Consider the following 27,002-nt stretch of genomic DNA (forward strand, 5'->3'; position numbering starts at 1 on the left):
CTGCCGGTGAGTAGTAATACGTGAGAGTCTGCCGGGGTTGTGCACACAGTTACTTACTGCTCTCCCTCCCTGCCGGTGAGTAGCAATACGTGAGAGTCTGCCGGGGCTGTGCACACAGTTACTTACTGCTCTCCCGCCCTGCTGATGAGTAGTAATACGTGAGAGTCTGCCGGGGCTGTGCACACAGTTACTTACTGCTCTCCCTCCCTGCCGGTGAGTAGTAATACGTGAGAGTCTGCCGGGGTTGTGCACACAGTTACTTACTGCTCTCCCTCCCTGCCGGTGAGTAGTAATACGTGAGAGTCTGCCGGGGCTGTGCACACAGTTACTTACTGCTCTCCCTCCCTGCCGGTGAGTAGTAATACGTGAGAGTCTGCCGGGGCTGTGCACACAGTTACTTACTGCTCTCCCTCCCTGCCGGTGAGTAGTAATACGTGAGAGTCTGCCGGGGTTGTGCACACAGTTACTTACTGCTCTCCCTCACTGCCGGTGAGTAGTAACACGTGAGAGTCTGCCGGGGCTGTGCACATTTTACTATCTGGTTTATAAGCGCAGATAACAACATGAGTTTAACCATTGTTTAGTTCATGTTGTAGTTTTTTTACTGGGATATAGAGGCTCACAGTAAAACAAAAAGGATGAGAGGGAAAAGGAGGAGAATGTGTGAATTTGGTGCTATTGTCTGTTAGGGAAATAAAAAAAAACTAGATTATGTGATATAAAAACTAATCTGCTTTATTTGTACAGATGAAGATAACGCTGATATAGTGAAAGTTGAGATAACAGAAGATCTGTGTGTGAGGCATCAGCTGGAAGCACCAGATGAGGAAACCGGTGACAGCATCAGTCAAGGTGAGTGTGCATTTGTGGTGTGTCTGAGGGACACAGAATACAGGTGAGTGTGCACAGGTGTTGTGTCTGAGGACATGGGTTACAGCTGAGTGTGTATGTGTGTTGTGTCAGGGACACAAGATACAGGTGAATGTGCACATATGTTGTGTGTGAGGTAAGTGAGTTACTGGTGAGTGTACACGTATATTGTGTGTGAGGTATGTGAGTTACAGGTGAGTGTACACATATAGTGTGTGTGAGGTATGTGAGTTACAGGTGAGTGTTCACGTATATTGTGTGTGAGGTATGTGAGTTACAGGTGCGTGTACACGTATATTGTGTGTGTGAGGTATGTGAGTTACAGGTGAGTGTACACGTATATTGTGTGTGTGAGGTATGTGAGTTACAGGTGAGTGTACACGTATATTGTGTGTGTGAGGTATGTGAGTTACAGGTGAGTGTACACGTATATTGTGTGTGTGAGGTATGTGAGTTACAGGTGAGTGTACACGTATATTGTGTGTGTGAGGTATGTGAGTTACAGGTGAGTGTACACGTATATTGTGTGTGTGAGGTATGTGAGTTACAGGTGAGTGTACACGTATATTGTGTGTGTGAGGTATGTGAGTTACAGGTGAGTGTACACGTATATTGTGTGTGTGAGGTATGTGAGTTACAAGTGAGTGTACAGTTATTTTGTGTGTGAGGTATGTGAGTTACAGGTGAGTGTAAACATATTTTGTGTGTGAGGTATGTGAGTTACAGGTGAGTGTAAACATATATTGTGTGTGAGGTATGTGAGTTACAGGTGAGTGTACAGTTATTTTGTGGGTGAGGTATGTGAGTTACAGGTGAGTGTAAACATATATTGTGTGTGAGGTATGTGAGTTACAGGTGAGTGTACACGTATATTGTATGTGAGTTACAGGTGAGTGTACACTTATAGTGTGTGTGTGTGTGAGGTATTTGAGTTACAGGTGAGTGTACACGTATAGTGTGTGAGGTATGTGAGTTACAGGTGAGTGTACACGTATATTGTGTGTGTGAGGTATGTGAGTTACAGGTGAGTGTGCATATTAAGTGTGATAGTCTACTAAATAATGAGAGAGAAATGATACATCCCAGGAGCACTACAAACAACTTACACATATTTATGTATATTCTTATTGTACAGGCCATATGGATGTGACGTCTTCAGAGGGCTCAGCGGTTGAGCACGGAGGAGAACCGTATGTGTGTAATTACGTGAAGATTGAGGAGGATGAAGTTCCTATAAATACAACTTCAGGTGATTAGCGCTAATTAACACATTACCCTTAAACATCTGCCGGATATAGCACAGGTCTTGCCTCCGGCATGCAGTCCTAGCACAGCTTCCCTGGCAAAGTTGCCCTAGTTGAACCCAAAAACGACCACAGATGTACAGGGTACGTCTGTCATTAAGGGGTTAAGTAAAGGGACTATTCTGTGATGGTGACATTTTGCCTAATGTAAATAACAGTTATAGTTTCTCACATGGTTACACAGCAGACACAAGTCAGTGAGCAGCTCATGTATGAATAACTAAGGGCTAGATTACAAATGAAGCACAAAAATATAAGTTCTACTGAGTGCTAACTCCACTCAAGTTATATCTATATTGCTCCTATTCTTGTACTCGTATTACAAGTTGAAAGTAGAATGTTATTGCAAGAGCCAAAACCTCAGATGCGCTGACATCTGGAGGTCGGATATTGTGACCTCACTGAGTCCCTCAGATCCTAGACCATATCCCTTTAAATCACTGTTAGAACATTTATTTTAATAATAAACCTTGTTTTTGTATTAAATATGTATAGTTATGAGTGAAATATTTTATGTTAATATATTATGTGTTTTATTGCGCATATATTCAAGCGTTAATGGGACAGTGAAGTCAAAATTAAACTTTTGTGCTTCATATAGAGATTACAATTTTAAACAACTTTCCAATTTACTTCTATTATCCAATTTTCTGTGTTCTCTTATCTTTTGTTGAAAAGCATACCTAGGAAGGCTAAGGGGCAGTAATGCACTAGTAGCTAGATGATGTTTGGTGTCTGCACAGATATGCCTCTTGTCATTGGCTCGCCAGATGTGTACAGCTAGCTCTCAGTAGTGCATTGCTGCTCCTTCAACAAAGATAACATTTGTTTCAGAAGTACAAGGGAAAGTCGTTTAGAATTACACTAAGTGGGGCCGATTATCAAATGTCTGTCTGACATGATCCGCTTAGCGTATCATGTCCAACAAACATCGCTGAATGCCAACAGCATACGTTGTCAGCATTTAGCATTGCACAAGCAGTTCTGGTGAGCTGCTTGTGCAACGCCACCCCCTGCAGATTTGCGGTCAATTGGCCACTATCAGGGGGTGTCAGTAAACCCGATCGTATGAGATCGTGCGGATTGATGTCTGCAGCGTCAGAGGCGGTGGACCACTTAAGGAGCAGCGGTCCTAAGACCGCTGCTCCATAACTGCTGTTTCTGGAGAGTCTGAAGGCACTTGCGGAAACAGGGGCATCAGGGGTCATTAGGCCCCACTATCTGAATCATGAAAGATTTGAGTATTGAGTTGATATGAGTAGCATACCGTGCTCTTCATCTCATGGATGCAGCGCACAGGTGAGTGAGTGTGTGTAATATGCCTGAGGGACACAGGGTCTAAGTGAGTGTACGTGTATGATATATGTAAGGGGAACAAGCTAATGTATGTTTGTGATGTGTCTGAGCAAATCAGGGCATAGAAAAGTGTATGTGCGTCACCTATCCGAGGTCACAGGTAAGTTTACATGTGTGAAATGTCTATGAGTGAGTCACATGAGTGATACAGGGTACAGGTAAGTGTACATGTGTGACATGTCTGATGGATACAGGGCACAGGTGAGTGTACATGTGTGATGTGTCTGAGGGATACAGGGTACAGGTGAGTGTACATTTGTGATGTGTCTGAGGGATACAGGGTACAGGTGAGTGTACATTTGTGATGTGTCTGAGGGATACAGGGCACAGGTGAGTGTACATGTGTGATGTGTCTGAGGGATACAGGGCACAGGTGAGTGTACATGTGTGATGTGTCTGAGGGATACAGGGCACAGGTGAGTGTACATGTGTGATGTGTCTGAGGGATACAGGGCACAGGTAAGTGTACATGTGACATGTCTGAGGGATACAGGGTACAGGTAAGTGTACATGTGTGATGTGTGAGGGAAGCAGGGTACAGGTGAGTGTACATGTGTGATGTGACTGAAGGATGCATGACACAGGTGAGTGAATGTGTGTGTCTAATATTACATTTTACTTGTTCGGTGCTAAAATGTAACCATATTTTAATGATCTATGCAGGTGATGTTAAGACTGAAGTCAAACTTAATGCTGAACAGACTAATCATCTGGAAGCTGCGAAGCAGGAAATCAGAGTCAATATCAGTACAAGTGAGTGTATGTGTGTGATGTGTCTGAGAGATGCAGGGCACAGGTGAGTGTACATTTGTGATGTGTCTGACGGGTGCATGGACCAAGTGAGTGCACGTGTGTGATGTGTCTGAGGGATGCAGGGTACAAGTGAGTGTATGAGTGTGATGTGTCTGAGGGATTCAGGGTACAGGTGTGTGTTTGTGTGTAAAACACCAGGAGTGTCAGTATCTACAAAGAGCCACTTAGCTCCTATAGGAGGCGCTATGACATAAAAAGCTCACACTAATAGAAAAAGTGTATGAATATATAAATATATATAAAAGACAAAAAATTTTTTTTTTAAATGAAAATATATATAAAAAATATAATAAAATAAAAAATATAAAAACCAATCTTTGGATATAATGGCCAAAAGTCCAACAGATATCTTCAAATGTCCATGAACTTGATAGGCAGCTCTCTGATTTGACCCGGAGGGATGATAAACTTCTGTGTTAATGAGACAAAGACAAAAACAAAGGCGCCACATGTGTAGATCAATAAGAACCCAAAAATCCAGATATGGACAAACACAGGGTACTCACAAAAGAGATGGCACTCTGTTGTGCCAGTAGAGGCAGGGTGGTATTTTGCAGCAAACCAGCTGGCTGGTACAGTGAAGTCCTCACCAATTCCCGATAACACTGGAGTCCAATTGTACTGAATCAGTGGAACATCGATCCCAATGGCACCGGCTCACTGTGACTTGAACTGGGAGATGGATATGAGAAGGAGGGCTGTTGTGCCCTTAGGTTACTGATAGGGAGTCTATTGCACCAACCACCAGACTAATATAAAAGTTAAAATCATTTTTTTTATTACCAGGAATAAAAATACCAAAAATAAAACAAAATTTATAGCTGGGTGTGTAAATAGAAACTCCTCATAAATACAGAGAATAACAGCGACGCGTTTCTCGGGGTACTCCCCGTTTCCTCAGGCTTGTATAGTCTGTATGCACATGAATGCCCTTTAAATAGGGCTCAGTAACCAAATATTCAGATGAACCCTCCCCTTCCTTTACATAAATCAACCAATAAAATCCTTCCTCTCCCGATACACCCAATTGTTGCAATGATGTAATGTAGAAACTACCATATAAACATGATACTAGTGTGTGTATATATAATATAGTGAAATTAAATGGTCACAGTGTAATAAAATGTTGTTATATGGTGAATGATCGAAATTCAAAAACGATCTGATTATAGTGTGCAGTCTTGTGTATGACATATGTAAACATAGGAAGCATGTGCCTCCTAAACAGCCAATGATGTATTATCATTCAAGGGCCTGTCCCTAAATCCTACTATGATACGTTGTACCATGTCATGTGACTACTATTAATTTTTATTTTTGATGGCTCAGAAACTGAAGCACTCAGTTTTGTCTCTCATCTTAATAATAACATCATGGGCATATGATTCACTCATAATTTACAAAGGGATAGTATTGATTTTTTGGATGTAGTCCTTACTTGGTATTCAAGGGGTAACATTTCAACTTCTACCTACTTCAAAAAAGTAGATTGTGATAATTTCCTACATTTCTCTAGTAATCACCTGACAAAATGGAAAACCAACATTCCATATAGCCAGTTTTGTCGACTACGTAGGAATTGTAGTACTATTGAACAATATAATCAACAATCCAAAATTCTTATATCGAGATTTCTGGAGAAGGGGTATCCATTAGAACTTGTTCATAAGGGTTTTGAGAGAGCAAAGGATCTGAATAGAGAGCATTTATTATCATCCGTGTCAACTATACATAGGGATAATGATTCATTTATGAATAAACAACCTCTTTTTGTCACCCAGTATAACTCCAACCACAAATTTATTAATAAAATACTCAAGAAGCATTGGCCCAACCTCCTGAAAGATCCGGTTCTGAAAAAAACCTTACCTCCCCAACTAAAATTAGTTTTCAGAAGAGCACCAACATATAAACAAAAATTAGCTCCAAGTAAGGTGGTTATGTCCAAAAGAAAATTAAAAAATACAGCTAGGTCAGGGGTAATGACGTAATATTTTCAATAGGACGGGAGTCTTCAAATGTGGAAAGAGATCTTGTTATATATGCAAACATATAACTCATGGATTCACTAGTATAGCATCCCAGAGTACAGGGGAGGTTTTTACTATAAGAAGCAGACTGTCTTGTGACTCTAGCTATGTAATTTATGCACTTTCCTGTAAATGTGGGATGCAATACATAGGTAGGACCTGTAGGAAGGTCAGAACTAGATGGAGTGAACACTTGAGGAATATCAAATCGAGATCACTCAAACACAGCGTATCGAGACATATTTGCAATGAATACATTCCTGGCAAATGTTCCTTCAAGATTACACCGAAAGAAAATATTCCTAGTAGTAATCTGTTCAATAGGTTTTCAAAACTAAGACAAAGGGAAACCTATTAGATCTACAAATTCAATAGTTTGTTTCCCTTAGGTCTGAATGAGGTGATTGATTCTGCTGCATTCCTTTAATTTTCTAGGGTCATTTATTCTACACACTGTTATTAGATATTTTTGGTATAGTTTTTTAATACGTATGTTAATATACCCTATTGTTTATATTTATTTGTTTTGCTTTCATCATTATTTGGATTACTTTTAGGAGTTTTTTTTTTTAGTATTATTATTATTATTATTTATTTGAATGCTATTATTATTACTAGTTTGTTGTCTTTTGCTATGTGTTTTACATATAGCAGATTGTTTCTGTTGTTCTGTACACTGGACTCTCCCCACCCAACTGTTGCTAGACTACTTTGTATTTCAATTACTCATATGCATTTATGTTTATACACTTATGTTTATACTTCAACACTATACAATTACATAGATTAGATTATTTCATTAATTTTTATACAAAATTTAGTAATCATCAACTCCAAACTAATTTCACAAAATATCGTTCACACACTTCATTATTTAGTTGCTTATCACTCTCACATAAAATAGGTGTAGTTAGTCATTTATAATTTTTAATATATTTTAACATTTTTAGTTAACACGAGCACCAGATATTGGTGTGGCATTTATTATTACTATTAGTGTTACATCACTTTATATTATGCCTCATTCCAATATTTTAGTCTATATATTAATGCATTGCTTCACTAAATGTACCTTACTAATAGAAATAAGATTCATGATCCACGGATCACCAGTAGATACATGACTCATGATCCACGGACCGGATCACTAAGTTTTCACTTAATATATATTTATGGTTGTTTTGTTCATATCATATTCACTTATTTGTTTAGAACATCACACAGTTTTACACATTGATTGCAGCATATACATTTCTGTTGCCACACTAATTTTTAGCAGACCAATTATACAGCAATTCTTAGCCCATCCTTTATTTTTGATTGGTTTTCATTTTTTATTCATGTTGGCCGTAGCTTATATATACTCATGATCTATCTACTATGCACCATCACGGTTCTCTTAAAAACATATCATTATGATAGTAATGCTCCATATTATTTTCATTATTTGGTTTTGAATTTTGCATATATGTATATTTCTAACACAGAGATTACATCGCTGCCTTTATTAGTAAACATAGGGCAGTCCAATCACACAGCAATCGTCTACCCATCCGTCTTTTCGTATCATCTAATTGGTCCCTAAGACCAACGTCTAGTGTCGACTGCAGCTCCTGCTTATTAGAGAGACTATCATGTGACCATACGTCACTGTATTTGGTTTGAGGTCGGTAGTCACATAACATGGTACAGCGTATCATAGTAGGATTTAGGGACAGGCCCTTGAATGATAATACATCATTGGCTGTTTAGGAGGCACGTGCTTCCTATGTTTACATATGTCATACACATATGTCATACACAAGACTGCACACTATGATCGGATCGTTTTTGAATTTCGATCATTCACCATATAACAACATTTAATTACACTGTGACCGTTTAATTTCACTATATTATATATATACACACTATCATGTTTATAGGGTAGTTTCTATATTACATCATTGCAACAATTGGGTGTATCGGAAGAGGAAGGATTTTATTGGTTGATTTATGTAAAGGAAGGGGAGGGTTCATCTGAATATTTGGTTACTGAGCCCTATTCAAAGGGCATTCATGTGCATACAGACTATACAAGCCTGAGGAAACGGGGAGTACCCCGAGAAACGCGTCGCTGTTATTCTCTGTATTTATGAGGAGTTTCTATTTACACACCCAGCTATAAATTTTGTTTTATTTTTGGTATTTTTATTCCTGGTAATAAAAAAACTGATTTTAAATTTTATATTAGTCTGGTGGTTGGTGCAACCTAAGGGCACAACAGCCCTCCTTCTCATATCCATCTCCCAGTTCAAGTCACAGTGAGCCGGTGCCATTGGGATCGATGTTCCAGTGATTCAGCACAATTGGACTCCAGTGTTATCGGGAATTGGTGAGGACTTCACTGTACCAGCCAGCTGGTTTGCTGCAAAATACCAGCCTGCCTCTACTGGCACAACAGAGTGCCATCTCTTTTGTGAGTACCCTGTGTTTGTCGATATCTGGATTTTTGGGTTCTTATTGATCTACACATGTGGCACCTTTGTTTTTGTCTTTGTCTCATTATTACAGAAGTGTGTTTGTGTGTGTCTGATATTACAACTTCATTGTGCAGTGCAAAAAAGCAAAAATTTGACCATACTTATATGATCTGTGCAGGTGATGTTAAGACTGAAGTCACACTTGATGCCGAACAAATAAATGATCTGTATGTAAAGAGTCAGCAGGAAGCTGAGAAGCAGGAAATCAGTGACAATATCAGTACATGTGAGTACACGTGAGTGATACAGATTATCTGCTCCACTAAGTACAGGGAGGTTTTTATTAGGGGAGAGAGTAAAACACACTTATGAAAATGCCTCTTTTAAAATCTAAATTAGGACTAATTCTCCCCCACTAATAACGGTGCGAAAATAAAGCAAAAAAAATGCGTTATTGTACTCTCCCTAGAGCTGCCATTACGAGTTGCTGAAAATCCTCCTTGGGCTGTGCGTTAAGCTCCATACCGCACAAAAGCCAAGGGCTGAGTTTATATGCTCGTGCACGATTTCCCCCATACACATCAATGGGGAGAAAGAGTTAGAAAAAAAACTAACACCTGCGATCGCGGAATGGAGATCGCGTAATGCAACCCCTTGATGTCTATGGGAAAAAGAAAGTTACGTTTAAACCTAACGTAAACCCCTAGTCTAAACTCCCCTAATCCGACGCTTCCCGACATCGCTGACGCTAATAAAAGCTATTAACCCCTAATCTGCCGCTCCCCGACATCGCCGACGCTAATAAAAGTTATTAATCCCCGTTTCGCTGCCCTCGACATAGACAACACCTAAATAAACCTATTAACTCCTAAATCGCCGGCCCCCCCACATTGCCAACACTATAATAAAGTATCAACCCTTAAACCTCCAGCCCCCCAAATCGTAACTACTAAAACAAACCTATTAACCCCTAAACCGCCGCCCCCCTAAATTGTAAAACACTAAATTAAACTATTAACCCCTAAACCTAACACCCCCCCTAACTTAAAATTACAATATAATTATCTTTATAAAAAATTAAAACTTAGCTGTGAAATAAAGGAACCCTAAATTTAAACTATAAATTAACCTAACATAACTATTCTAAAAAAAAACTACCAATTAAAAGCCTAAACACTCCAAAAAAAAAATCTAACATTACAAAAAATAAAAAACACTAAATTACGAAAAATAAAAAACTCTAAGATTACAAAAAATAAACTAAATTATCAAAAATAAAAACAATTACACCTAATCTAAAAGCCCTATAAAAATAAAAAGCTCCCCCCAAATAAAAACACCCCCTAACCTACAATAAACTACCAATAGCCCTTAAAAGGGCCTTTTGTAGGGCAATGCCCTAAGTTAAGCAGCTCTTTTACCTTAAAAAAAATTACTGTGTCCCCGACTAAAAGTAAACACCCCCCACCCAGCCAACCCCTCCCAAAAAAAAAAAACCTAACTCTAAAAAATCCTAAGATGCACATTGCCCCTTAAAGGTCTCTTTTACTGCCCTTAAAAGGGCATTCAGGTTTTTTTAAAAAATTTTATTTAGTTTTTTTATTTTATTAGAATAGTTATGTTATGTTAATTTATAGTTTCAACTTTAGTTTTTTTTTAATTTCACAGGTGTTTATTTTTTTAAAGATAGTTATATTGTAATTTTAATTTAAAGTTAAGGGGGTGTACGTTTAGGGGTTAATAGTTTAATTTAGTGTTTTGCGTTGTGGGGGGACGTCGGTTTAGGGGTTTATAGGTTTAGTTTAGTAGTTACGATGTGGGGGGCTGGGGGTTTAGGGGTTAATACTTTATTATAGTGTTGGCGATGTGGTTGGCCGGCAGTTTAGGGGTTAAAAGGTTTATTTAGGTGTTGGTGATGTCGATGAGCGGTGGATTAGGTGTTAATAATTTATTGGTGTTGGGGACGGTGGATTAGGGGTTAATAGGTTTATTTAATAGTCGCGGTATAGTATTTGCGATGCAGGAGGGCGGCGATTTAGGGGTTAATAGGTAGTTTATGGGTGTTAGTGTACTTTGTAACAGTTTAGTTATGAGTTTTGTGAAAGATTTTTGTTACACAAAATCCATAACTACTGCTCTCAGGTGGCGGTATGGATCGTGTCGGTATAAGCTGTAATACAAGCATTTTAGCCGGACCACACAACCTGTAATACAGACGCTTTTGAAGATCCCGCACTCAAACATAATTTTTTTAAATGCAGAATTGACATTGCGTTACAGGCTAAAATTTTAATAGGTTCTTATTTGATCAACTGTTTAATAGTTTTTTTAGCTAAAACAATATTATATAATGCTTGTCCCTCCCTCCTCACACTTAGGTCCTTGTGCAGTTCTACTCCAAACATAATTCTATTCATTGAGCTTCTTGAAACATAGTAAGGGGTTGTTTCTGTGTACTTGGATTTACAGGGGAGCAATGACAGTACAGTAAAGTCAAAATTAAACATTTATGATTCAGTGATAGAACATGCAATTTTGTAAACTTTCCAATTTACTTCTCTTATCTAATTTGATTTGTTCTCTTGGTTTCCATTGTTGAAAAACGTACATAGGTAGGTTTAGGAGCAATGCACTACTGTGAGCTAACTGCTTGTCGTTGGCTCACCCAGTGTGTTCAGCTAGCTTCACGTAGAGCATTGTCCTCCAACAAAGATACCAAGAGAATGAAGCTAATTTAATGGATCATTAAATGAATAAAATTGTGTTTATGTCCCTTGAATGTCTATTTCTCAAATCTGTATGTTTACTTTATAAGATGTTGCAGTGAAGAAGAGGGATGTTATTTCCACAGACACAGATTCACAGTTTTGAGAACTGTAAAACCAAAAATATGTGATATCTTCTAGAAACCATTGTGAGCGCATGGCATTGTGAATGTATTAATTGAATGAAACATTACAGCCGTGAATATACAGCCTTATGCTATATAATTAAAAACCAATCCTTATTTTAGGATTATTAAAATTGAAAAAATATGGTGCGAAAGGGGCGCCCAAGGCTCTCTGGATAAGAAAAATTAAAAACACTTTCTAGTGATATTTTAAAATAATAGTATAATACAATAAGTTGGATTTAAAAGATATAAACGTTGGGGCTAGATTTAAAAAAAACATACATTTATTACTTGTAGAACAGATGTTAACATTAATAAACCTGAATAATATAAAAAACCTGATATACCTATAACCTTTAAAAATGACACCGGTGTCTCTGTGATTCTAAATGAATTTCATCCAAGTTAAACAAGTCATATGTTCAAAAGTAGACAATAAAGTATATAACCCAAAAGACAAAAACAATTCAAATTGGTATAATAACCTCAGTGATCCGTTCTTAGTTATAACTGGTATACAAATAATTAAAGTGCAGAGTGTACAAAAAATATATATACAAAAAATATGTGATTAAAAACGATGCTTACTATCACATGTGATAAATAATGAATAAAATGTTCTCTCTTTTAGATCCATAAAAAATGTTCTCATCAAGTGTAGATTAATATTCGTTTTACCTTAAATTATCCGTTTCATTTGAAATACCCTTAAGGTGATTTGGTGCTGTTAAAATTATCTTAAAGTGATCCGTGCTGTTTAGTAGTGTCCTGTTGCCAAAAGGAACTGTGTGATAGATAGTGTTTGATGAAACTTTGATTGCTCTCATATGGCGGTACGGATCTTGATAGGGTAACGTAAGCTTTTTAGGGTATATGGCGGTACGGATCTTGATAGGGTAACGTAAGCTTTTTAGGGTATATGGCGGTACGGATCTTGATAGGGTAACGTAACGCAAGCTTTTTAGACAGAACGCAAAACTTGTAATGGCAGCGCTGTGGAACTCCCATGAAAAAATGTAATTTTTACAAGAGCGGGACTGACGTTGCGTCACAGGCTAAAAGGGTTGCGGTACAGCTATACCAACAAGACTTGTAATGGCTGCGTTGCTGTTTTAACGCTGAAATTACCATTTTTTCAGCGTTAAAAAACACGAACGCACAACTCGTAATCTAGCTGATAATGAGTAAAAAGGAAAGAGAAAAATATTAAAAACAATAAGCAGAGGAAAAATTATAAGAAAATCTGGAAATTTTGTTAGATATTGGAAAAGCTCAGGTCAATTCCTTACTGACTTTGGTTAAATTACAATAGCAAAATACATTTCAGAACCCTGTTAATGTTAAAGGGAAATTATTAAAGGTCAAGACCAAATGATTAAAGGGACATTTTTTTTTTTAATGATTTAGCTAGAACATACACGTTTAAACACCTTTCCAATTTGCTTCTACTATAAAATATTAATTTTAATTATCTTGGCATCTTTGTGGAAGGAGCAGCAATGCACTACTGGGAGCTAGTTGCACATATTGGGTGAGCCAATAACAAGAGGCATATATGTGCAGCCACCAATCAGCAGCTTGCTCGTAGTAGTGTATTGCTGCCTACCAAGGTATCATTTTCAACAAATTATAGAAAGAGAACAAAGCAAATTAGATAATATAAGTGATTTGGAAAGTTGTTTAAATTACATGGTCCAAACAGGCCTGGTTTCCATTATAGCTGAACTAGTGCACAGGTGAAGTAATCAGCTGATCAGTAACCATGGTTACTAACCTGCTCTCATCAGGTTATTTCACCTGTGCACTAGTTAAGCTATAATGAAAACCAGGCCTGTTGGGGGTACGTGAGGACCGCGTTTGGGAAACACTGATTTAAATTATGACAGAAAAAATTGGGGTTTCGTGTCCTTTTAATGCATTTGGTAGATGTTATTTCCTTCCTAAGATAGGGAGAGTCGACGGCTTCATTCCTTACTTTTGGGAAATACAACACCTGGCCACCAGGAGGAGGCAGAAACACCCCAGCTAAAGGCTTAAATATCCCTCCCTCTTCCTCATTACCCCAGTCATTCTTTGCTTTTCATCATAGAAGGTGGCAGATAAGTGTCAGAAGATTTGGAGAGTCCTGAAAAAAGGTATTTGCCCTTCGAGATAGGACTGGAGTTTTAAGTAGTCATGTCAACCTCTCAGAGTATTGATGAAAGTTAGAGTCTGGAGATGTAGGGAAAGTTTTTCTGCGAAACAATCCAGACTACTGCTAACAGCTCCTAAGTAATCAGTGTTGACGAGTTTCACTGCCTGCTTTCTCTCACTCAGGTCCATGTCTGGAGCGCTACTATATAAGACTGTCACACTTGAGAGGCTATGTTCTGTTCCACAGCATGGATCCTGGAAGTAAGATCAATTTTTTACACATAAAACGCTATAACAGGGTCACAGTGTGGCTCCTTTATACCTTGATAGGATCCAAGGTTAATATCCTCTGAGGGGGGTTTATTGAACAGTTGGGATTAATTAATCAGTCTATTAATTATTTACATGCTGATGTGTGATTTTCTTCTCTGGGCTTGTCACGGATACAGACAGCTAAGGCTACCCCCCACCCCCCTACAACCTCACCCCTGTTGTTTCTCAGTGGTTTTGGGCTCCTCAGAGCAACCACAATCCCTGGAAGCTTTGGTTTGCTTGTCTTGTGAAAAGCTGGTGTATGACCAGGAAAACCCTCCTAGGCTGGCCGGGCCCCTGGAACTCCCGGCCGCCTCACCACGGACACCCGCCTAACCCCTCTCAGGCTCTCCGGGCTCCTGGAACTCCCCGTCGGCCACAGGACAGCAGGACACCCTCTAACTTTACCCCTGGTCGCTCCAGCAACCATGTGCCCCAGAGCTTCGCTCTTTTGGAGATTAGTAGCCCCTAGGGAGGACAAGAGGTGAGGGAATTACCGGAGGGGAGCTGCTTTGAGAACCGGGGGTTTTGGACACCCCTACCCCCATAACTTCAACGGGCTGTATCTCCGGTCCCCAATAACGAATCACGCCGCTTTTTGGACTGCGGCATCTGGGGACCGAGAGCTTGCAAATGAAGTGGAAGTGCCGCCGCTCCCCCGGGATCACCCCAAAACTGTCACCACTGTGTCCTGGGATTCTCTGGGACTATGGTTGCTATGGAGGCGCCGGTCAGTCTGGAGGGGCGGGAAAACTGTGGCATTGTCTCCCTGTTTTATCAAGATGGATGTGTGTGTATAAAAGATGTGTGTTTGTCCCAATAAAGGCAGTTCTTTTTTTCACCTGAATGCTAGTCTGTCTAGTCATTTAGGTGGGCTTCTGCTAGAATCACTTTCCTGGGCTACATAGGAATCACTTTCCTGGGCTACATAGCAGCCTGTTCCAGGCAGAGGAAGGACACTCTGACAGAGCTACCTAGTCTGGGTAGCTGGAGTGTACCACAGGGTGGGACCCTGAGTACTGGTGCTGTCGGGTATCGGGGGTGGCTACAGGCTGTGGTCACTTGCCAGCTACATAGCTGCAGTCGGCAGGGAGTAAGCAGGACCCATTTGGCGGAGCTACCCAGTCGGGGTAGCCGGGGTATCCGTCACAGGGCTCATAGACTGCGTTTTTGGCTGGAACAAACAGGTTTCACTTTCGTTTTTGAACGTGTTGCACAGCATCTATTAACTTGCTGTACTTTTCATAGCATGTGGTCTATGTTCATTTCCTCAATTTCGGCTGAGACTTGAACCTGAAGAGAGCGTTTCCTCTGTTAACTGTCTGGGTCTAGGAGGTGGTGAGTGTCCCAGCCATTGGGAGCATATAAAAAAAAAAAACGTTTTTATTTGTGTCCTTCTGTGGATATAACCCGAGCTATGGAGGAGTCTGACATGTTAGAAGGTACTTCTTCTGTACTAAATCATAACTGTTTATATTGTGAGGAGGCCGTGGTTTTCCCGCCCACTCAATTATGTTCCACATGCCTTAACACCTTTATAAAGTCTATGAAGAGAGACAAGCCTGCTAAAGCTATTAGTCCCTCTGAGCCGTCTACCTCTCAGGACTCTGCGTCCTTTGAGATTACTACCCTTGCTAAATTATCCACTCCACATGAAGTTCCCGGTAGCAGATCTGGAGAGGGCCTTCTTCCTGCGGACTTTGCCGCGCAGTTACAAACGGCGGTGTCTGCAGCCCTCAGTGCATTACATCGCTATATTTTTTCTCAGAATTTTATTAATTTGTGAATTTTTTTTAACATATTATTTTAATACCATTCTCATGCTGACTCCTCCCATCTTCTACTTCCTATATTTCTGTGTGTTGTCGTATAGAGTGGTCCCACCCGCTCTATACGTATTACAAATGCGCGTTCACAAGGACGAGTGCATTGCGCATGCGGGAATCGCCGATTCTTCCTTCAATTTCGCATGCGATTCTGTGTTCACCCTGTCTCCAATGCGCATGCCTCAATCTCGTTAGAAACATAGTACTCAATGAATAACAATAATGTATTCATTCAGTACTATGCGATTTGCGAAACAGAGCAGCTGCATTTCTGACATCCGTGAGCCGTTTTCAAAAACAAGTTATATTTCGATTGTAAGTTTTTTATAATTGACTGTATAAACACTATCGGCTAGATTACGAGTTTTTGTCGGTAATGGTGTGCGGGGCTAACCAGCCTTTTTTTCTCACCGCTCACTTAAGACAACGGTGGTATTACAGGTTTTCTTCAAGCCGGCGTTGGCCTCAGAAAAGTGAGCGTTGAGCAAAATTTAGCTCCACATCTCACTGTAATAACAGCGCTGCTTACGGTAGTGGTGAGCTGGCTAAACGTGCTTGTGCACGATTTCCCCCTAGGAAACAATGGGGCTGAGCTTGCTGAAAAAAAACCTAACACCTGCAAAAAAGCAGCGTTCAGCTCCTAACGCAGCCCCATTGTTTCCTATGAGGAAATAAAAGTTATGCCTGCATCTAACACCCTAACATGAACCCCGAGTCTAAACACCCCTAATCTTACACTTATTAACCCCTAATCTGCTGCCCCGACATAGCCAATAGAATGTGAGCTCAATCCTATTGGCTGATTGCATCAGCCAATAGGATTTTTCCTACCTTAATTCTGATTGGCTGATAGGATTCTATCAGCCAATCGTAATTGAAAGGACGCCATCTTGGATGACGTCACTTAATGGAACTTTCATTCTTCAGTCGCCGTCGGATGAAAGGGGATGCTCTGCGTCGGATGTCTTCAAGATGGACCCACTCCGCTCCGGATGGAAGAAGATAGAAGATGCCACCTGGATGAAGACTTCTGCCGGTCTGAAGGTACACTTTTGCCCGGCTGGGTGAAGACGGCTCAAGGTAGGGTGATCTTCAAGGGGGTAGTGTTAGGTTTTGTTTAAGGGGGGATTGGGTGGGTTTTAGAGTAGGGTTGGGTGTGTGGGTGGTGGGTTTTAATGTTGGGAGGGTATTGTATTATTTTTTTTTACAGGTAAAAGAGCTGATTACTTTGGGGCAATGCCCCGCAAAAGGCCCTTTTAAGGGCTATTTGTAATTTAGTATAGGGTAGGGAATTATATTATTTTGGGGGGCTTTTTTATTTTATTAGGGGGATTAGATTAGGTGTAATTAGTTTAAAAAAATTGTAATTTCTTTTTTTATTTTCTGTAATTTAGTGTTTGTTTTTTTTGTACTTTAGTTTATTTAATTTAATTGTAGGTAATTTATGTAATTCATTTAATGATAGTGTAGTGTTAGGTGTAATTGTAATTTAGGTTAGGATTTATTTTACAGGTAAATTTGTACTTCTTTTAACTAGGAAGTTATTAAATAGTTAAATATTTAATAACTATTCTACCTAGTTAAAATAAATACAAAGTTGCCTGGAAAATAAAAATAAACCCTAAGCTAGCTACAATGTAACTATAAGTTATATTGTAGCTAGCTTAGGGTTTATTTTATAGGTAAGTATTTAGTTAAAAAGTAAAGAAACATGATCAGCAAGTAAAAGTAATTTTTTTTTTAAAAAAAACGGGTTGAATTAATCGTAAATAAAAATATGCTTTATTTGCAAATAAAACTTGATTTGATAAAAACAATGAATAAAAGTCCTATTAATTTTAAACATACTATATTTCTGCGGTTTGCAAAACAGCTAACTTTACTTTCACTTAAAATATTGTTCCAGCCATTGGTTAGATCTTTCTGTCTGCCCATTGGTCTGTGGATGGAAGGCAGTACTTAATCATTGTTTTGATTCCCAGGGTTTTACATAGTTCCTTCCAAAATTTGCTTGTAAATTTGGATCCTCGATCCGAAGTAATTGAGGTGGGTAACGTTATTAATTAAGAGTTTGACCGTGTCAGATGCAGTAGGGAGTTTATTACATGGAATAAAATGAACCATCTTACTGAATAAATCAACAGAGACCAGTATCGTGGTGTTGTTGGCAGATTTATGAAGGTCTACGATATAGTCTATAGCTATTTCTTTCCAGGGTCTGTTTGGGATTGGTAATGGGAGCAACAGTCCATATGATTGTTTCTTATCTTTCTTTGAGATTATACAAGTTTTACAGGAATTTACATGTTTGGTTGTATCTCTGGTAAGTGTAGGCCACCAGAATGGTCTGTTTAATAAATGTAAGGTTTTGTGTAAATCTGGATGACCAGCTAACGGAGATTCATGTACGGAATTTAGTACTAATTGTCGCAAGGAAGGTAGTATGTACAATTTATTTGCAAGATAGAATAACCCATCATTGTGCTCCATTAGTTTGGAGAGGGGTTTGTTATTGATTAGTCTTGACTAATGTTGTGTTATCAATCGTAAGTCCAAGGATGTTATTTCGGGGAATGATGGATTCTTCTAATGATCTGTTTGGAGGTTTCTCATACATTCGTAAAAGTGCATCAGCCTTTCTATTCATTTTTGCTGGTCTGTATGTGATTATGTAGTTGAATCTTGAGAAGTATAAATTCCACCTTACTTGTCTGGCGGATAAAGTTCTATTAGATTTCAAATATTGCGGATTTCTGTGATCTGTGTATATGATAATCGGCAATATTGTACCTTCTAAGAGGTGTTGCCAGTGTTCTAATGCTAGTAATGCCTTTTCGCCTATGCCGTAATTCAATTCAGGAGGTGACATAACCCTTGAATAATATGCTATTGGGTAAAGAGGTTTAGTAAGACTTTCTCTTTGGGATAAGACAGCACCAACAGCAAAATCTAAGGCGTCCACTTCGAGGACATATTGATGGTCTGGGTTTGGGAAATTAGGGGCTGAAGTAAATTTGTCCTTGAGTGTGTCAAACATTTTGCATCTAATGTGACCAAGAGAATTTAATGGTAGATTTAGTCATGTTGGTAAGAGGTTTCGTTAATGCGGCAAAGTTTTTTTTTATAAACTTTCTATAAAAGTTTGCGAATCCCAATAATTTTTGTATATCTCTTTTTGATCTGTGTATTGGCCAATCTCTAATCATCTGAACTTTATTAGATTCCATGTTAATCCCACTTGGTGAAATCTGCCTAGAAAAGTGATTTCTTCTGCATTAAAAATGCATTTTTCATGCTTAGCATAGAGATTGTTACTTCTGAGCCTAGATAGAACAGTACGTACATGTTTTACGTGACCAATTAAAGTTTTGGAATAGATGAGAATATCATCAAAATAAATTAAAAGGAATGTATCTAATATGTCTTGAAATATGCAATTTATCAGGTTGACAGTGTACTCGTACAAACCATAACGAGTGTGGAACGCTGTCAGCCATTCGTCCCCAGACCTTATACTGATAAGATTATACGCACCCCTTAGGTCTAATTTACTGAAGAATTTGGCACCTTCTAATCTTTCGATAAGCTCCGGAATTAAAGGAAGTGGATACTGTTTTTTTTTTATGGTTTTTTTTATTCAATTCTCTGTAATCCACTATAGGTCTTAAATAATTATCCTTGTTTTTAACAAATAAAAATACCTGCCCCAGATGGAGAAGTAGAGGTTTGAATAAAGCCTTTGCTGAGATTATCATCTATATACATTTTAAGATGATCTAACTCAGGCTTTGATAGAGGGAAGATATGTTCACAGAGAATATCCACACTTGGAAGTAGTTCAATGTGGCAGTCATATTTTCTATGTGGTGGGACGTCAGAGAAGTCTATATACTCCTGAGGAATCTGAAATTCTGTGGTTTGTAGTAGTGGTATAGGATAACAAGTTTGACAATGTAAGATGAACAGTTCAAAGTAGGATAAATCTCAACAATCCGCTGTTAGCAGTAAAGTTCTCTGGAGAGACGGGAATTATCCGAAAGTTGAAAACTTGATAGCTGATTCTGGCTTGCATTAGATCCTTCCAAGGTAGGGAACAAGATTACCAAGCAAGGAGGAAGTTAGAAGGCAGACACTTATAGTGAAACTTGTTGTAAGAGACCACCTACTCCTTAAAGGTATATGAACCTACATATAACGTTACACTACCACAAGATAAGAAGAACAAGTCTAAGGGACAACAATATTCTAATTTTCGATTTGACAAATCCCAACGACAACAATCCTCCTCCAAGCCCGAGCAGCCTAAGAGTACTTGGAACCCGGCTCAGTCCTGAAATAAGTCCAAGCAGAATAAGAAGCCCGACAAAAAAAAATCGTCATGAAGGGGCGGCCTCCGATCCAGGATCGGATTGTGCAGGGGGCAGACTGTCTTTTTTTCAGACGCTTGGTTCAGGGATGTACAGGATCCGTGGGTCCTGGAGGTTGTACTCGGGGATACAAGATAGGCTTTAAATTTCATCTGCCCAGGGGCAGATTCCCACTCTCTAACCTGTCTATCAGACCAGAAAAGAGGGATGCCTTTCTAGGGTGCGTTCGGGACCTATCCTCCTTAATAGTCGTTGTCCCAGTGCCTATGGAAGAAAGAGGTTTGGGGTTTTATTCAAACCTTTTCGTGTCCCAAAGAAGTTGGGAACTTTCCGCCCAATTCTCGACCTAAAGTGCTTAAACAAATTTCTCAGTGTCCCTTCCTTCAAGATGGAGACGCTATGGTCCATCCTTCCTTTAGTTCAGGACGGCCAGTTTATGATCACTATAGCTCTGAAGGGTGCTTACCTTAATTTTCCAATCCACCGGAACACTTTCAGTTCATGAGGTTTGATTTCCTGGACCAGCACTTCCAGTTCATTGCCCTTCCGTTTGGCCTAGCTACTGCTCCAAGAATCCTTACAAAGGTTCTGGAGGCTCTTCTAGCCATTGTCAAAACTCAGGGTATTACAGTTGTCCCATACTTGGATGATATTCTGGTGCAAGCACCATCTTTTCGTCTTGCTGAAGAATTCTTGGAGTCCCTTCTCAGTCGTCTTCGATCACATGGATGGAAGATAAACTTGGAAAAGATTTCTCTTATCCCAAGTACCAGGGGGGAATTCCTGGGTACTATAATAGACTCCATATCCATGAGGATATTTCTAACAGACCAGATATGTTGCAAGCTAACTTCGGCATGTCTTGCCCTCCGGACCTCCTTGAGTCCTTCTGTGGCTCAGTGTATGGAGGTGATTGGTCTCATGGTGTTCTGCATGGACATCATTCCTTTTGCCAGGTTCCGTCTCAGACCTTTACAGCTGTGCATGCTGAGACAGTGGAATGGCGATCATTTTGATCTGTCTCCACAGATTGTATTAGACAGCCGGTCAAGAGAATCGCTCTCTTGGTGGCTCTGTCCAGATCATCTGTTCCGAGGGACGTGCTTCTTAAGACCATCCTGGGAGATTGTGACTACGGACACAAGCCTATCCGGATGGGTAGCTGTTTGGGGTTCCAGGAAGGCACAGGGGTTGTGAACTCAGGAGGAGTCCTCCTTCCCGATCAATTTTGGAACTATGGGCAATCTTCAGTGCCTTGAAGGCTTGGCCACTTTTGGGGTTCATCCCAGTTTATCAGATTCCAATCAGACAATATATCCTTGGTGGCTTACATCAACCATCAGGGGGGAACGAGCAGTTCCTTGGCAATGAAGGAAGTATCTCAGATTCTGGAGTGGGCGGAGGCCCACAGCTGTTTGCTGTCAGCGATCCACATTCCGGGTGTGGACAACTGGGATTCAGATTTTCTCAGCAGGCAATCCTTCCATCAAGGGGAATGGTCTCTCCATCCCAAGGTGTTTGCAGAGATCAGAGATATGCAGCAAGTGGTGGATGCCGGAGATAGATCTCATGGCGTCCCGTCTTAATCCCAAGCTACCCTGGTACAGGTTGAGGGCTTTCCGTGCGGATCTAATAGATGCACTAGCAGTGCCCTGGAGATTCAATCTCATATATATTTTTCCTCCATTACTGCTTCTTCGAGTGGTGGCCCGCATCAAGCAGGAGCGGGTATCAGAAATCCTGATTGCTCTATTGTGGCCGCGAAGGACGTGGTTTGCAGATCTAGTGGGGATGTCCTCATCTCCTCAGTGGAAGTTACCTTGTCGTAGAGACCTGCTGTTACAAGGTCCATTTGTTCATCAAAATCTAGATTCTCTGAGGCTTCCTGCACGGAGATTGAACACTTAGTCTTAGCCAAGAGAGGTTTCTCTGAGAGTGTCATTGATACTCTTATTCAAGCTCGTAAACCAGTTACTCGGCGTATCTACCACAAAGGGTGGAGGACCTACTTATTGTCGTGAAGAGCGTGGTTTTTCCTGGAACAGAATAAAAGGTTGCCAGGATCTTATGTTTTCTCCAGAATAGACTGCAGAAGTGCCTTTATGCTAGTTCCCTGAGGGGACAGATTTCAGCCCTGTCAGTTTTATTGCACAAGAGACTGGCTGAGCTTCCAGACAATCAAGAGATTGTGGTTCTTTCCTTGTGTCCTAATCCTTCTTCATCAAAGGAACGTTTACTTCACCATTTGGATGTGGCTCGCACCTTGAAGTTCTATCTTCAGGCTACTAAGGAGTTTAGACAATCTTCCTCTTTGTTTGTTGTCTATTTGGGGAAGCATAAGGGGCAGAAGGCTACTTCAATTACCCTATCTTTTTGATTAAGGAGTGTCATCCGCTTAGCTTAAGAGACTGTGGGACATCATCCTACTGAGAGAATAACAGCTCATTCCACTAGAGCAGTGACTTCCTCTTGGGCCTTTAAGAACGAGACCTATATGGATCATATTTGTAAGGCGGCTACCTGGTCCTCCTTACATACTTTTTTCAAATTTTTACAAGTTTGATGTTTTTGATTCGGCTGAAGCAGCTTTCGGAAGAAAAGTTTTGCAGGCTGTGGTGCCCTCAGAATAGGGTCCGCCTCTTCCTTTTTGTTCCGTCCCATTATTCATTCAGTATTGTTTTCCCAACAGTAAGGAATGAAGCCGTGGACTCTCCCTATCATTATTCTTCTGGCACCATATATACCCTGATATTTCTCCTATTTTTCCTTGTTCCCTTGGCAGAATGACTGGGGTAATGAGGAAGTGGGAGGGATATTTAAGCATTTGGCTGAGATGTCTTGGCCTCCTCCTGGTGGCCAGGTGTTGTATTTCCCAACAGTAAGGAATGAAGCCATGGACTAGGGCTGGGCGATATGGGGAAAAAAAAAATGTCAGCACCCCCTGTAACCCCCATAAGCCCCCCTCTGTAACCTACATAAGCCCTATCAGCTCCCACTGTAACACCCAATAGCACCCCCTGTGTAACCTACATATGTCCCATCAGCTGCCACTCTAACCCCCCAATAAGCACCCCCTTTAACATCATAAGCACTGCCTGCATCCACCATCAACCCCCAACCCACATAAGTCCCAGTGCACCCCCCCTCCCTGTAACCCGCATCAGCCACAGCGCTCCCCGGTAAGTCGGCTCAATGTCGCAAGTTGGCAGCCCTCCTGTACGTCATAGGTGCCGTCAAAGGGGCGGGGCTAAAAATGGCATACTCTTGCGGTTTTAAAACTGCATCCTCGATTAATCTTGCAGTCCTACCGTGGACTATCCCTTTTTGAAAGGAAAGGAATTTCTGGTAAGCATAAATTATGTTTATTATATATATCTGTGCATATATATATTTTAACATGTAAACACAAATACACATTTATAGACATGTTCAGTTTATATACACAAATATATATATATATCTATATCCGGTCTGATGAAGGGGAGTATTACCTGAAACGTCACTTAATAAATGACTTATTTACTAAGACCAGAGAGTGTGGTTTCCTGCTTGAGATATATATATATATATATATATATATATATATATATATATATAATATAGATAGATATATAGATAGATATCTATATCATGGTCCAGTGATATTGCACTATAATTAGTGCTCCACTTGTAATCTGGGTTTATATCTGGTATTTTTCAAATAGTTTTTAATTTTGTTCTCAATTGTAATAATTTTTAACGTCAATATTGTGTTATGTTAACATTACAGAAAATAATATTTGACATCTAAAAATTTGGTAAACGGAGAATCTGTCTATAAATCTATTTTAGAAACAAGATAAACATATTTTATGTTTTCGATAGATAAAATAAATCTTTTGTAATTAAAGATAATTTTATGTCACAAGATAGTGAAAGATTATGTGATAAATAATACTTAAAATAGATTTGGAATCCTTTTTGTTATGCTGGGGTAGCTATTTTAAGGTTTTAAATAAACAAAACATATTTTAAAACATTTAGTAAAACTAAGGTAGTGGCAGATGAAAAGGTGTTTTATTTCTTGCTATATAGTGTTTAGTTGATTTTGTTTGTGCTAATATTAGGATAGTGGTCTGTTAGAGATTTTGTATAAGTGATTCTTATTTGTTTTGCTACATCAGTACAATATTTGGATTTGAGATCTTCTGAAAATATATTGGTTACATGATTTTTTTTTAATGTTTGCTATAAAATAAATAAAAAATATCTACTAAACTGCCCTTAAAGGGACAATCAAGTCAAAATTAAACTTTCATGATTTAGATAGAACCTGCAATTTTAAAACAACTTTCCCATTTACTTTCATTGACAAAATGTGCACAGCCTTTATATATTTGCATTTTCAGAGTCATTAGCTCCTACTGAGGATTGACAGAATATACGTATATGCATTTGTAATTGACTAATGGCTGTCACATGATTCAAGAGGAGTGAAAATAGGCATAACTTTGAAATTTTTTCATTCAAAAATTTACTACTCCTTTGCATTTGTTAATTATGCTAATCTACTGTATTTACTTGTTCTTTAAGCGTTAGCATGAAGCCAAGGATATGTGTAGGGTCATAGCCTGCCCCTTACTCCTGTGGTAGGCACTCATTCATCACAGTTGAAATGTCTTCAAAATATAATAATTATATCATTAATAACTAACATTAATTCCATTGTATTTATTATCAACAGGTGAATTTACAAACTGCATTAATTCTAGTCCTAGTCATGGTGAAAATACAGATACTTGTTTCAATCTTCTTCAAAATCAAAGACACAACATGGGAAATTTATGTTCTGAATGTGGGAAATGTTTTGCTCTGAAATCAAATCTTATTAGACATCAGAAAACTCATACAGGAGAAAAGGCATTTTCATGTTCTGAATGTGGGAAGTGTTTTTCTCGGAAATCGCATCTTATTTACCATCAAAAAAATCATACAGGAGAGAAAGCATTTTCATGTTCTGAATGTGGGAAGTGTTTTACTGAGAAAGCAACTCTTATAAGGCATCAGAAAACTCATACAGGAAATAAAGCATTTTCATGTTCTGAATGTGGAAAATGTTTTGCTCAGAAATCAAATCTTATTATACATCTGAAAATTCATACTGGAGAGAAAGCATTTTTTTGTTCTGAATGTGGGAAATGTTTTGCTGTGAAATCCCATCTTATTAGACATCAGAAAATTCATACAGGAGAGAGAGAATTTTCATGTTCTGAATGTGGGAAATGTTTTGCTCGGAAATCACATCTTATTGAACATAAGAAAAATCATACTGGAGAGAAAGCATTTTCATGTTCTGAATGTGGGAAATGTTTTGCTCGGAAATCAAATCTTATTAGACATACGTTAACTCATACGGGAGATAAAGCTTTTTCATGTTCTGAATGTGGAAAAAATTTTACCAGCAAAGGAAATTTTACTACTCATCAAAAAAAATCATGCAGGAGAGAAAGTATTTCAGTGTTCTGAATGTGGGAAAAGTTTTGCTCAGAAGTTACACCTTGTTGCGCATCAGAAAATTAATTTGGAAAGGAAAGCATTGTCATGTTTTGCATAGGGCAAACCCCTACGTTAACATCAAAAGTGCAAGAGCCTCCCTAAAGCTCTTGTCTGATTTATATATATATATATATTTCATACAGGTGTTGAGAGTCCACGATCCATTACTCATGAGAACTACTCTTCTCTACCACTAGGAGGAGGCAAATATTCCCAAACCCCAAGAACTCTATAAAACCCCTCCCACCTCACACATACCTCAGTCTTTACTTTTCCTAAAGACTGGTGCATGTGTTCTTCAGAGAAAGGGGGGGTTTTCAGTCTATGTTGAGGTCCGGTTCCCCTCAGTGCTTGTCAGAGGGATGTATGGTTTATGATCTGATTGTTTCACCTCCTGGAAACCCACTTTAGACCCTCTGTAATAGATCGAAGGGACATGTCTCCTGCCTCCTTTTTTTATTTTATAGAATAGAAGGTACAATAATGGGCAAATGCACACAGATCAACAAAGTCAAACACTGAATAGGACTTGCAGGTCCCTTGAGTACATACAAATACAATAAATAGTATACCTATGCCCTGAAGGTCAAAATAGGGTGTAAAGTTCAGTCAGTCGTATTTACAAAAGACATCAGATTCACTCACATTTTTATGTTTTAAAGAAACCAAAAAAGATCTGACCATTGGGGAACTCACACTTCTATAAGATAATATTTTTGGGGAAGGGGAACAAAAGGGAAGAATAGGTAAAATAAGGGAGTTTGTGGTGAAAATAATTTACCTAAATTGAACCCTGATGTGGGCTCTGAATGGGGGGGGGGGGGGACTTATACGTTTAAAGTTTAGTGCTCCAAAAGTCAGTGTTAGGTATATGTGAGAAAGATAAATAGAGGCTCTTATAACAAAAACATCACCTAGCACAGACAGTGCCTAGCACACAAAGTACCTAGCTCAAACAGTGCCTAGCCCAAACAGTACCAAACACACACAGTACTTAGCACTAACAATACCTAACACAGACATTACCTAGCACAAGCAGTACCTAGCACACACTGTTCCTAGCACAAACAATACCCAGCCCAAACAGTACCAATCACAAAT

The 27,002-nt window shown here is 39.3% G+C and overlaps 1 protein-coding gene across 2 annotated transcripts in view; it reads left to right on the forward strand.

Annotated features, from left to right (window-relative positions):
• The window catches only part of LOC128657003 (oocyte zinc finger protein XlCOF6.1-like), a 35,767-nt gene extending 9,426 nt beyond the window's left edge, over window positions 1–26,341 (forward strand). Inside the window, exons 4-8 of one of the 2 annotated variants that reach the window (XM_053711218.1) lie at window positions 748–852; window positions 2,006–2,119; window positions 4,194–4,283; window positions 9,014–9,121; window positions 25,090–26,341. In XM_053711218.1, coding sequence (XP_053567193.1) covers window positions 748–852; window positions 2,006–2,119; window positions 4,194–4,283; window positions 9,014–9,121; window positions 25,090–25,871 — 1,199 coding nt within the window. In that variant the 3' untranslated portion in view covers window positions 25,872–26,341. The remainder of the gene's footprint in view (window positions 1–747; window positions 853–2,005; window positions 2,120–4,193; window positions 4,284–9,013; window positions 9,122–25,089) is intronic. The other variant, XM_053711219.1, reaches the window with a different exon arrangement.
• The last annotated feature ends 661 nt before the right edge of the window (window positions 26,342–27,002 follow it).

This window comes from Bombina bombina, chromosome 4 (assembly GCF_027579735.1).
Source record: "Bombina bombina isolate aBomBom1 chromosome 4, aBomBom1.pri, whole genome shotgun sequence".
NCBI lineage: Eukaryota > Metazoa > Chordata > Amphibia > Anura > Bombinatoridae > Bombina > Bombina bombina.